The sequence below is a fragment of the Pongo pygmaeus genome, chromosome 12 (assembly GCF_028885625.2).
Source record: "Pongo pygmaeus isolate AG05252 chromosome 12, NHGRI_mPonPyg2-v2.0_pri, whole genome shotgun sequence".
Taxonomy (NCBI): domain Eukaryota; kingdom Metazoa; phylum Chordata; class Mammalia; order Primates; family Hominidae; genus Pongo; species Pongo pygmaeus.
Window position 1 is genome coordinate 110,091,861 of NC_072385.2, and position 12,107 is coordinate 110,103,967.

The 12,107-nt window shown below is 39.8% G+C and overlaps 1 protein-coding gene across 2 annotated transcripts in view; it reads left to right on the forward strand.

Annotated features, from left to right (window-relative positions):
- Nucleotides 1-12,107, forward strand: part of ATAD2B (ATPase family AAA domain containing 2B) — a 174,967-nt gene that overhangs the window by 62,608 nt on the left and 100,252 nt on the right. For both annotated transcript variants that reach the window (XM_054476527.2, XM_054476528.2), the window contains exon 13: nucleotides 4,724-4,812. In XM_054476527.2, coding sequence (XP_054332502.1) covers nucleotides 4,724-4,812 — 89 coding nt within the window. The remainder of the gene's footprint in view (nucleotides 1-4,723; nucleotides 4,813-12,107) is intronic.

Below are 12,107 nucleotides of genomic sequence, written 5' to 3' on the forward strand. Positions count from 1 at the left end.
GTAAAGTACTTCACAATTTTTTTTTTTTTTTTTTTTGAAAGGGTCACGCTCTGTCACCCAGGCTGGATTGCAGTGATGTGATTATAGTTCACTGCAACCTCAAACTCCTGGGCTCAAGTGATCTTCTGGCCTTGGCCTCTCTAGGTAGAACTACAGGTGTGCACTGCCACACTTGCCTAATTTTCAACTTTTTGGAAAGACAGGATCTCAAGGGCTGGTCTTGAAGTCCTGGCCTTCAGCTGTCCTCCCGCCTTGGCCTCCCAAAGTGTTGGGATTATAGGCATGAGCCTCTGTGTCTGGCCCAATACTATTTTAAAATTATTAATAGTATCAAAAACTGCTAGGTAATGGATTTAGAAAAAGGAGTAGGTAAGATTTTTACCTTGAACGTGTCCAGTGTCTAATGGCGAGTCAAACATGCAGTCTGAATGCTTCAAGAGAATTCATTAATAATTAAACAATAAAAATATAAACATTTATAGATGAAGGAAGAATTGGCTTGGCAATGCTGGCATATTATTCAATGATTTAATTTAAAAATTTTAAAGTTATACTTTTGTAGCCATTTCATACTGGGGCTAGGGATGCCTCTTGGTTTTATTTAAAACCATAGCATAAATCATGCTACTCCTTTTGTCTAAATTTATTTTATTTCTGTTTCATAGTTTTCTTGGTGGGTAGGAGTAGTTGAAATGTTTGCTTTATTTTTTAAGAAAATTGCTGGTAATCCTGATTTTTTTTTTTTTTTTTTAATGAAAGATTCTGCATTCCTAAGTTAAGGATATGGTCTGTACACTAAATGAAATGAAGGCACTACAGTGTATTGGCTAAGAGAGTGGCCTTCTGTGTCAGAAAAATGTTTGTATCTATCTTTACCATTGAATATAACATTAAGTAAATCAAAACATTTAATCTATAGTAGCCTCTTTTGTGCAGTGGTAGAAAGAATACCTATCTTACTAGACTATTATGAGATTTCACTGAGAAGACACAAAATATTTATCACAGTGACTGGCACATAATATGCCCTACCTCCTTTTTGCAATTCTGTGAGTGTGTAGTTATAAAAAAAAAAAAAAAAAAAAAGGAAAAAAAAACAACAGCGGTTGTTTGTTTCATGTATATGAAAATAATGATCAACACTCCCAAAGCACTGGGATTACAGGTGTGAGCCACTGCACTGGGCCATAATTCCAGTTCTTTAAACTTTTTTTCCCCAAAACCCCTATCTTGTGGTTGAATTATTATTATTTTTTTTTGAGACGGAGTTTCGCTCTTGTCGCCCGGGCTGGAGTGCAATGGCGTGATCTTGGTTCACTGCAACCTCCACCTCCTGGGTTCAAGTGATTCTCCTGCCTTAGCCTCCCAAGTAGCTGGGATTATAGGCACCTGCCATCAGGCCCAGCTAGTTTTTGTATTTTTAGTACAGACAGGGTTTCACTGTGTTGGCCAGGCTAGTCTGGAACTCCTGACCTCAGGTGATCCACCTGCCTTGGCTTCCCAAAGTGCTGGGATTACAGGCGTGAGCTACCATGCCCAGCCTGAATTGTCTTTCATTTCAAATTATTAGGAAACATTAAAGTTTAGTGCATATCAGTCAGGAGAAATGGAAAATTCATATCTCTTCCTTAGTAAACTGACCTTCCTGTGAACTGAGAGTTTCCTTTAATTTTGAAACATAAGCCACATAAATTTGAGTAAATTATATGATAAAAACTTCTCATTTGTTATCTAATATTCATTCATCTTAAGTCAAATTCTTTCTAGATCTAATGCTTAATTGAGAAAAATGACACTGCAAATGTACCAGATGAAAACATGGGAGAATTTTGTTTATAATCTCAGAGTAGGGAGGTCTAACTATGTAAGGAAAGATCTAGCACATAAAAGAACTTTTAAGATTCTGCATGGCAACAAAATACCTATTTTTTGTTTTGTGCTATTAGAGCAGAAGATCACAGACTGCATAATTTAGAATGAACAGAAATTTATTGACTCATAGTTCTGGAGATGAGGAAGTCCGAAATCAAGGCATCTGGTCAGTGCCTTCTTGCTGTGTCATAACATGACAGAAGACAGCGTCACGTAGCAGAAGGGCAAAGAGAGAGAGAGAGAATGTACAAGATGGGGGCGAACCCACTCTCACAATAATAAATCTACTCTTAGATGTCAGCCACATTAGTCCATTTATGAGGGTGGAGGCCTCAAGACCTACACACTTTTTAAAGGTCCCACCTCCCAATACCTGTCACAATGGCAATTAAATTTCTTTTTTTTTTTTTTTGAGACTGAGTCTTGCTCTGTCACCCAGGCTGGAGTGCAGTGGCACAATCTCGGCTCACTGCAACTTCTGCCTCCTGGGTTGAAGCGATTCTCATGCCTCAGCCTCCCGAGTAGCTGGGATTACAGGCGCCCCCCCACCACGCGTGGCTAATTTTTGTGTTTTTAGTAGAGACGGGGTTTCACCATGTTGACCAGGCTGGTCTCGAACTTCTGACCTCAAGAGATCCGCCTTTCCCGACCTCCCAAAGTGCTGGGATTACAGGCATGAGCCACCAAGCCCGACCGGCAATTAAATTTCAACATGAGTTTTGGAGGGGACAAACTCAAACCATAGCAATACTAACTCAAAAGATAAATGATACTCTTTGCAGAAAAATATTTGCATTTCCTTTTACAGACAGAGCATTCACCTTTAAAATAAATAAATAACTAAGCCTGGGCAACATGGTGAAACCCTGCCTCTATAAAAATACAAAAATTAGCCAAGTGTGTTGGCATGGACCTGTAGTCCTAGCTACTTAGGAGGTTGAGGCGGGAGAATTGATTGAGCTGGTGGGTGGAGGCTGAGGTGAGCTGTGATTACGTCACTGAACTTCAGCCTGGGTGAGAGAGTGAGACCTGTCTCAAAAATTAAAAATAAATAAATAAATAAATAGCTTCTAGAACTCACTAAGCAAAAGAGTAGTGATCTTGTGAAGTAATGGGCAGCATAGGAAAAGCAATATAAATGACTTTTACGGATATGTAATGTATTCATCTTTACTTATAAATAAGAATTGAAAATAAAATGAGATAACATTCTTTATTCTAAAAAATTAGCAAAGGTCAATAAGTTTGATAATACATTGCTGGTGAGCATCCTTAAATATTGCTGGTTAGAGGGTAAAATGGTACTTCAGTGGATGGCAATTTGCAAATATCTAACTAGATTAGAAATGACACATGCCTTTTGAGCCAGTGGTTCTACTTTTAGGATTTATTATATTAATATGTTTGTACTCATATGAAATGATAAATACAGTTATTTATTTACTGTTATTTGTTACAATATTGTTGCTAATAGAAAAATATTGAAAACAGCCTAAGTATCCATAAGAAGGGGACAGGTTTAACTGTGGCACATCCATACGGTGGGACATCATATAGCTGTTGAAAAAGAATGAGGCAGGCTGGACACAGTATCTCAGACCTGTAATCCCAGCACATTGGAGGGCTGAGGTGGAAGGGTCACTTGAGCCCAAGAGTTTGAGACCATCCTGGGCAACATAGCGAGAACCCATTTCTCCAAATACTTAAAAATTAGCTGGGTGTGTTGGTCCCTGCCTGTAGTCCCAGGTACTCTGGAGGCTGAAGCAAGAGGATTGTTTGCATTTGAGGTTGTAGTGAGCTGTGATCATGCCACTGCACTCAAGCCTGAGTGACAGAGTAAGACCCTGTCTGAAGAAAAAAAAAAAAAAAAAAATGAGACAGGTCTTAAGTATATGGAAATTACTTAACAACATACATTGTTATATAAAAAGAATATGTAGGCTGAGTGCGGTGGCTCACGCCTGTAATCCCAGCACTTTGGGAGGCTGAGGTGGGTGGTTACCTGAGGTGAGGAGTGTGAGAACAGCCTGGCCAACATGATGAAACCCCATCTCTACTAAAAATACGAAAATTAGCCAGGTATGGTGGTGCATGCCTGTAATCCCAGCTACTTGGGAGGCTGAGGCAGGACAATCACTTGAACCTAGGAGGCGGAGGTTGCAGTGAACCAAGATTGCACCACTGTACTCCAGCCTGGGCGACAGAGCAAGACTCTGTCTCAAAAAATAAATAAATAAATAAATAAAACCTAAAATAAATAAATAAAAAGAATGTGTATGGTATACTATCATGCATGTTTAAAAAATACACTTTGGTGTCCGGGTGTGGTGGCTCACGCCTGTAATCCCAGCACTTTGGGAGGTCGAGGCGGGCAGATCATGAGGTCAGGAGATCGAGACCATCCTGGCTAACATGGTGAAACCCTGTCTCTACTAAAAAATACAACAAAAATTAGCCGGGCGTGGTGGTGTGCGCCTGCAGTCCCAGCTACTCAGGAGGCTGAGGCAGGAGAATGGCGTGAATCCGGGAGACGGAGCTTGTAGTGAGCCGAGATCGTGCCACTGCACTTCAGCCTGGGTGACAGAGCGAGAATCTGTCTCAAAAAAAAAAAAAAATACACTTTGGTTTGTGTATAAGTATGTATGGAAGAATAAACAAACTGAAAACAGTAGTTGCTTACTGGAGGAGACATGGTTGTTGGAAACTGGGTGGTAAGATTTCCTCTTTGCTATATGCTCCTTCATACATGCTGCATGTTGTACCATTTGCTTTTATTACCTATTAAGAAAATATAATAAATTTTAAAAATGAAAACAAATACAATAAATATTATTTGTTTTCTTCTTACTAGGCATATTTGATGAGACCTTCTATAATATTTTTTGATGAAATAGATGGATTAGCTCCAGTTCGCTCTAGCAGACAAGATCAGATCCACAGGTAATTTTTCCTTATCTGATTATCTTGATTTCTTTTTTACGCATTGACTTGGTAGTTAGCCTTAGCCCTTAGGTAAGTGCTATGAGGCTTACAAAGAAATTTAAAACAATCTGTGTCTGTGAGGACTACTTCTTTCTCTTAGTACAGGGGTCAGCACACCACAGCCTGTGAGCCAAATCCAGGCCTCTGTGTGTTTTTGTAAATGAAGTTATATTGGAATACAACCGTGTTCATTCCTTAAGCATTGCATGTGGTTTCTTACGTGCTACAAGAGTAGAATTGAGCAGCTGTGATAGACTGAATGCGTTGCAAAGTTTAAAACATTTACTATGTGGGCTTTTAATTTTTTTTTTTTAATTTATTTTAGAGACAAGGTCTTGCTCTCTTGCCTAGGCTGGTTTTCAACTCCTGGCCTCAAACCATCCTCCCCAATCAGCCTCCCAAAGTGCTGAGACTACAGGCGTGAGCCACTGTGTCCAGCCTATCTGACCTTTTACAGAAAAAGTTTTCTCATCCTAATTTAGCATAATTTTTTGGTTTTTTTTTTTAGAGACAGAGTCTCACCCTGTCACCCAGGCTGGCGTAATCGCGGCTCACTGCAACCTCCACCTCCTGGGTTCAAGTGATTCTTATGCCTCAGCCTCCCAAGTAGCTGGGATTACAGGCATGTGCTGCCATGCCTGGCTAATTTTTATATTTTTAGTAGAGATGGGGTTTCGCCGTATTGGCTAGGCTGGTCTTGAACTCCTGGCCTCAAGTGATCTGCCTGCCTCCGCCTCCCAAAGTGCTGGGATTACATGCTTGAGCCACTGCTCATGGCAGTAGCATAATGCTTTGAAATTTCTCCATGTCATGTGTTTTTTTTTTTTTTTTTTTTGAGACGGAGTCTCACTTTGTCACCTAGGCTGAAGTGCAGTGGGTTAATCTCTGCTCATTGCAACCTCTGCCTCCTGGGCTCAAGTGATTCTCTTGCCTCAGCCTACTGAGTAGCTGGGACTATAAGCGTCTACCACCATGCCCAGCTAATTTTTGTATTTTTAGTAGAGATGGGATTTCACCATGTTGGCCAGGCTGGTCTTGAACTCCTGACCTCAAATGATCCGCCTGCCTCAGCCTCCCAAAGTGCTGGGATTATAGGTGTGAGCTACTGTATCTGGCCTCGATGTCATGTATGCTAATATTTTATTCTTTTTCACTCCTCAGTAGTATTCCTTAATGTATATGTGTGTGTGTGTATACTACTATTTATTTTTCAATCTACCATCTGATGGGAGATTTGTTTTGCTTCTATTTTTAGCTATTATGATAATGCTCAACCTGCTACAGGTTGAGCATCCCAAATCCAAAAATCTGAAATCTGAAATGTTCCAACATTTGAAACTGTTTGAATTTTCACGTGACACTCAAAGGAAATGCTCATCAAAGCTTTTTCAGTTTTGGATTTGGGGATTCAGGAAGCTCCACTGGTAAATATAATGCAAATATTCCAAAATCTGAAAAATATCCCAAGTTTAAAATAATTCTGGTCTGAAGCTTTTTTTTTTTTTTTTTTTTTTTTTGAGATGGAGTCTCACTCTGTCGCCCAGACTAGAGTGCAGTGGCGGGATCTTGGCTCACTGCAACCTCTGCCTCCCGGGTTCAAGCAGTTTTCCTGCCTCAGCCTCCGAAGTAGCTGGGATTACAGGCATGTGCCACCATGCCTGGCTATTTTTTTTGTATTTTTAATAGAGACTGGGTTTCACCATATTGGCTAGGCTGGTCATGAACTCCTGACATTGTGATCCACCCGCCTCAGGCTCCCAAAGTGCTGGAATTACAGGCATGAGCCACCATGCCTGGCTGGTCCAAAGCATTTTTAAGAGACTGGATCTCATTCTCTTACCTAGGCTGGAGTGCAATGGTGTGATCATAGCTCACTGTAACCTCAAACTTCTAGGCCCAAGTGATCCTACTGCCTCAGCCTCCTGAGTAGCTAGAACTACAGGCATGCACTACCCCACCTGGCTAATTTTTGTGTTTTTTGTAGAGACGGAGTCTCGCTATGTTTCCCTGGTTGGTTTCTGACACCTAGTCTCAAGCGAGCCCTCCCTCTTGGCCTCTCAAAGCGTCTCCACAAGTTTTTGTGTGGACATGTTTTCTTTTCTGTTAGGTAAATCCCTGAGAGAGGAATTTCTGGAGCCTATGGTAAATGTGTGTTTAAGTTTCTAAGGTAACACTGTACTGCTTTCCAAAGTGGTTTTACCATTTTTATTTTCCTATAACGTATGATAATTTGAGTTGTTCCTCATCCTTGCCAACAATTGGTGGTGTTAACTGTCTTTAACTTTAGCCGTCCTAGTGGGTATACAGTAATGGATTTAATTTGCATTAATAGTAATACAAATAATATTAAGCTTTAATATTAATCCAATAATATTGAGCATCTTTGTGTTTATTGCCCGTTTATATATTTTCATTTGTGAAATGTCTGTAAATCTTTTGCGCCATTTTTTAAAACTAGAAATTAGATTGTGTGTCTTGTTGTGTTGTAGTCCTTGTATTTTTTTTTTTTTTTTTTGAGACAGAGTCTTGCTCTGTTGCCCTGTTGGAGCGCAGTGGTGCGATCTCAGCTCACTGCAACCTCCGCACCCTGCGTTGAAGCGATTCTCCTGGCTCAGCCTCTCAAGTAGCTGGGATTACAGGTGTGTGCCACCACACCACGCCCGGCTAATTTTGTATTTTTAGTAGAGACAGGGTTTTGCCATGTTGGCCAGACTGGTCTCGAACTGTTGACCTCAAGTGATCTGCCTGCCGTGGCCTCCCAAAGTGCTGGGATTACAGGCATGAGACAATACCCCTGGCCCAGTCTTTGTTTTGAAATTTTTTTCCAGTGTTCTGGCTTGTATCTTTGTTTGCTTAGTTAGGACTTTTGAAGAGTCAGGATTTTAATTTTGATAAAGCCACCATATAGATTTAAAAAATGTATCTGTGCCTTTTGTGTTCTGCTTGAGAAACATTGCCCAAATAAGTGTGGCAATAATTTTCTTGGATGTTTTCTTTAAAAATATTAATAGTGTTAGCTTTTTTTTTTTTTGAGACGAAGTCTCGCTCTTGTGCCCCAGGCTGGAGTGCAATGGCACGATCTTGGCTCACTGCAACCGCCGCCTCCCAGGTTCAAGCGATTCTCCTGCCTCAGCCCCCCGAGTAGCTGGGATTACAGGTGCCTGCCACCACGCCTGGCTAATTTTTGTATTTTTAGTAGAGGTGGGGTTTCACCATATTGGCCGGGCTGGTCTAGAACTCCTGACCTCAGGTGATCCACCCACCTCGGCCTCCCAAAGTGCTGGGCTTACAGGCATGAGCCACTGTTCCCAGCCAGTGTTAGCTCTTAATATTTAAGTCAATGATTCATTTTAAGTTAATGTTTGTATATCAGTAAGAGGTGAAGATTTAAGTTAATTTTTGTAGTAGTTAAAGTATGGACTGAAGTTTATTTTTTTAATACAGGTATTCTTTTTTTTTCTTTGAGACGAAGTGTTACTCTGTTTCCCAGGCTGGAGTGCAGTTGCGTGATCTCAGCTCACTGTAGCCTCCACCTCCCAGGTTCAAGCGATTCTTGTGCCTCAGCCTCCTGAGTAGCTGGGATTACAGGTGTGTGCTACCACGCCTGGCGAATTTTTGTATTTTTAGTAGAGATGATGTTTCATCATGTTGGCCAGGCTGGTCTCGAACTCCTGACCTCAGGTGATTCTCCTGCCTCGGCCTCCCAAAGAGCTGGTATTACAGGCATGAGCCACCATGACCAGCCTATTTTTTTATACAGATACTCATTTGTTCCAGAACCATATATTGAATAGTTTACTTTGTTAAATTTCTTGGCACGTCTTTGACAAAAATTGACCATGTAAATGTGTGTCTATTCCTAGATTTGTTAGTTGATTCCATTGATCTACAGGTCTATCCTTATACCTCTGTCTTGATTAATGTAGCATTACATTAGTTCGTTTTAGTATAAGTCCTCCAAATTTGTTCTTTTTCAGAATTGTTGTAGTTGTCTGTTATCTTTCCATATACATTTCTAAAGCCTCTTGTCAGTTTCTTTAGAAAAGACTGTTGGGATTTATTTGGGATTGCATTTAATCCTTCGATCTATTTGGGAAGAATTGCATCCTTATTTGTCTTTCAGTCTATGAACATGGTAATTCTGTTCATTTATTTAGGTATTCTTTAATTTCCTTTTCCTGTGTCTTATGGTTTTTAGCATAAGGATCTTAGGCATCTTTGGTTTAATGCATCCCTGAATACTTTATTGTTCATTTAATGTGAATGGAGTTTTAAAAGAAAATTTATTTTCTAATTGCCTACTGCTGGTTTATAAAAATACAACTGAGTTTATAGACTTTGTATCCACAACCTTGCTAAATTCATTTGTTAGTTCTATTAGCTATTTTGTGGTTTCCTTACGGTTTTATACATATACCTTATCTTCAAATAAAGGTACTTCTACTTCTTCCTTTCCAATCTATGTCTTTTATTTCTTTTTCTTATTTCTTTGGCTAGAATTCACAGTTGAATAATAATGGTGATAATGGAAATCACTGCCTGGTTTCTTCATTGGCTATAAAACATTGAGACTTTTATCGTTGAATGTGATTTTAACTAAGTTTTTCCTAGGTGCCCTTTATTACATTGAGGGATTTCCACTATATTCCTAGTTTGCTGTGAGAGTTTATTTTACTGGGATAGAGTACCGAACTTTGTAACATATTTTTTTTTCTGTCTCTTTTGAATTGATCATATGGCTTTTCTCCTGTATTCTATTAAGGTAGAGCATTATTTTGATTGAATTTTAGATTTTTTTTTTTTTTTTTTTGGAGATGGAGTCTCGCTCTGTCGCCCATGCTGGAGTGCAATGGCGTGATCTCGGCTCACCGCAACCTCCACCTCCTGGTTCAAGTGATTCTCTTGCCTCAGCCTCCTGAGTACCTGGCATTACAGGCGCCTGCCACCATGCCCGGCTAATTTTTGTGTTTTTAGTAGAGACGGGGTTTCACCATGTTGGTCAGGCTTGTCTTGAACTCCTAACCTCAGGTGATCCACCTGCCTTGGCCTCCCAAAGTGCTGGGATTACAAGTGTGAGCCACTGCGCCTGGCCTGAATTTTAGATATTAAATTAACTTTGCATTCTTATAATAAACCTCACTTGCTCATGATATGTTGTCTTTCTAAAAAATTATTGGATTCAACTTGCTAATATAGAAAGTATTTTATTATCTGTATTAATGAGATTTTGATCTGTAATTACTCTTAAAATATCTGCATCTGGTTTTGGAATCAGGTAATTTTGATGTGTATTAGATGAGATATACACTGGGTGTGATGATGCACGCCTGTAATCCCACCACTTTGAGAGGCTGAGGCAGCAGGATCTCTTGAGTCTAGGAGTGCAAGAGCAGCCTGGGCAACATAGTGAGACCCTGTCTCTTAAAAAAAAATAGATGAGATGGCATTCCCTCTTTCTCTGTTTTCTGAAAGTGTTTGTGTAAGTTTGATGTTATTCATTTCTTAAGTGTTTGAGAGAATTCACCAGTGAAAATACCTGGGCCTGGAGTTTTGTTTATGGAAAGGTTTTTGATTACAAGTTAAATTTCTTCAGTTGATACAGGGCTGTTCAAGTTTTCTATTTATTCTGAGGTCAGTTTTGTTAGTTTGGTAGTTTATCTTTAAAGGAATTTGTTCATTTCACCTAAGTCATGAAATTTACATACGTTTTTTCCTACTATTCTGTTATCTCCTTAATGCCTAAATAGTCTGCGGTAATATTCTTTTCATTCCTGATGGTGATAACCTGTGTTTTCTCTTTTTTTTTTTCTTGATTACTCTGGCTAGAGGATTATCAATTTTATTGGTCCTTTCTCCCCCAAAGAGACAAATTCTGTTTTCATAGATTTTCCACTATTATTTTTGTTTCCAATTTTATACTACCTTTTTTCTTATGATTTTAAAAATTAGTAGACTGAGGGGGATTTGTAGGCAGAGTATAAAATATTTTTTAGGGCAGTGAAAATAGTCTGTGTTATACTGTAAGAGTGGATCCATGTCATTATATGTTTGTCCAAACCCATAGAATGTATATCATCAAGTGTGAACCTTAATGTAAACTGTGGACTTGGTAGATTGTGGTGTGTCATTGTGGGTTCATCAGTTGAAATAAATGCACCACTCTGTTGGGGCATGGGTATACATATGAAGGGGCAGGCGAGGGACGTATGAAAAGTCTCTGTATTTCCTTCTCAATTTGGCTGTTAACCTAAAACTGCTCTAACAAATGGTCTTAAAAATAGACTATTCATGACTGGACACAGTGGCTCACACTTGTAGTCCCAACACTTTGGGAGGCCAAGGACAGTGGATGTCTTGAGCTCAGCAGTTTGAGACCAGCCTGGGCAATGTGGCAAAACCCTGTCTCTACTAAAAGTACAAAAGTTAGTTGGGTGTGGTGTGCCTCTGGTCCTAGCTACTTGGGAGGCTGACATGAGAGGATCACTTGAGCCTAGGGAGGTCAACGTTGCAGTGAGCCACGATCGTGCCACCGCACTACAGCCTAGGTGAGAGAGTGAGGCCCTGTCTCGGAAAACAAAAAATCTCTATAAAACTGGATAGCTTAGAAATAGCAGAACATTATTTATCATATTTCTGGAGGCTGGGATGTCCAAGATCAGGGTGCCAGCAGATTTAGTGTCTGATGAGGACCTGCTTTCTGGTTCTGATGACTTCTCTTGTGTCCTTAAATGGTAGAAAAGACCAGCTAGCTTTTTCAGGTCTCTTTTATGAAGTCAGGAATCCTCTTTATGAGGGTTTTGCCCTTGTGTCCTAATTACCTCCCAAAGGTTCCACCTCTTAACACTCTTAACACCTTAGCTCTTAACTCTTAATACCTCTTAACAGCATTACATTGGTGATTAGGTTTCAGTGTATGAATTTTAGGGGAATAGAAACATTCCATTCATAGCAGGCAGTTTTATGGTTTCAACAAATGTGTGATGACACGTATCTGCTCTTACAGTATCATACAGAGTATTTTCACTTCCCCCAAATCCTCTATTCATTCATCCCCCCTTCTCTTCTGCCCTGCAGAGCCCTCCCTCTTTCCCCATCAACCACTGATCTTTTCACTATCTCCATAATTTTGCCTTTTCCAGAATGTCATATAGTTGGAATCAAACAGTATGTAGTTTTTTCAGATTGGCTTCTTTTATATAGCAGTATGTATTTCAGGTCTCCCAAGTCTTTTCTGTTTGTTTTTAATTTAATTC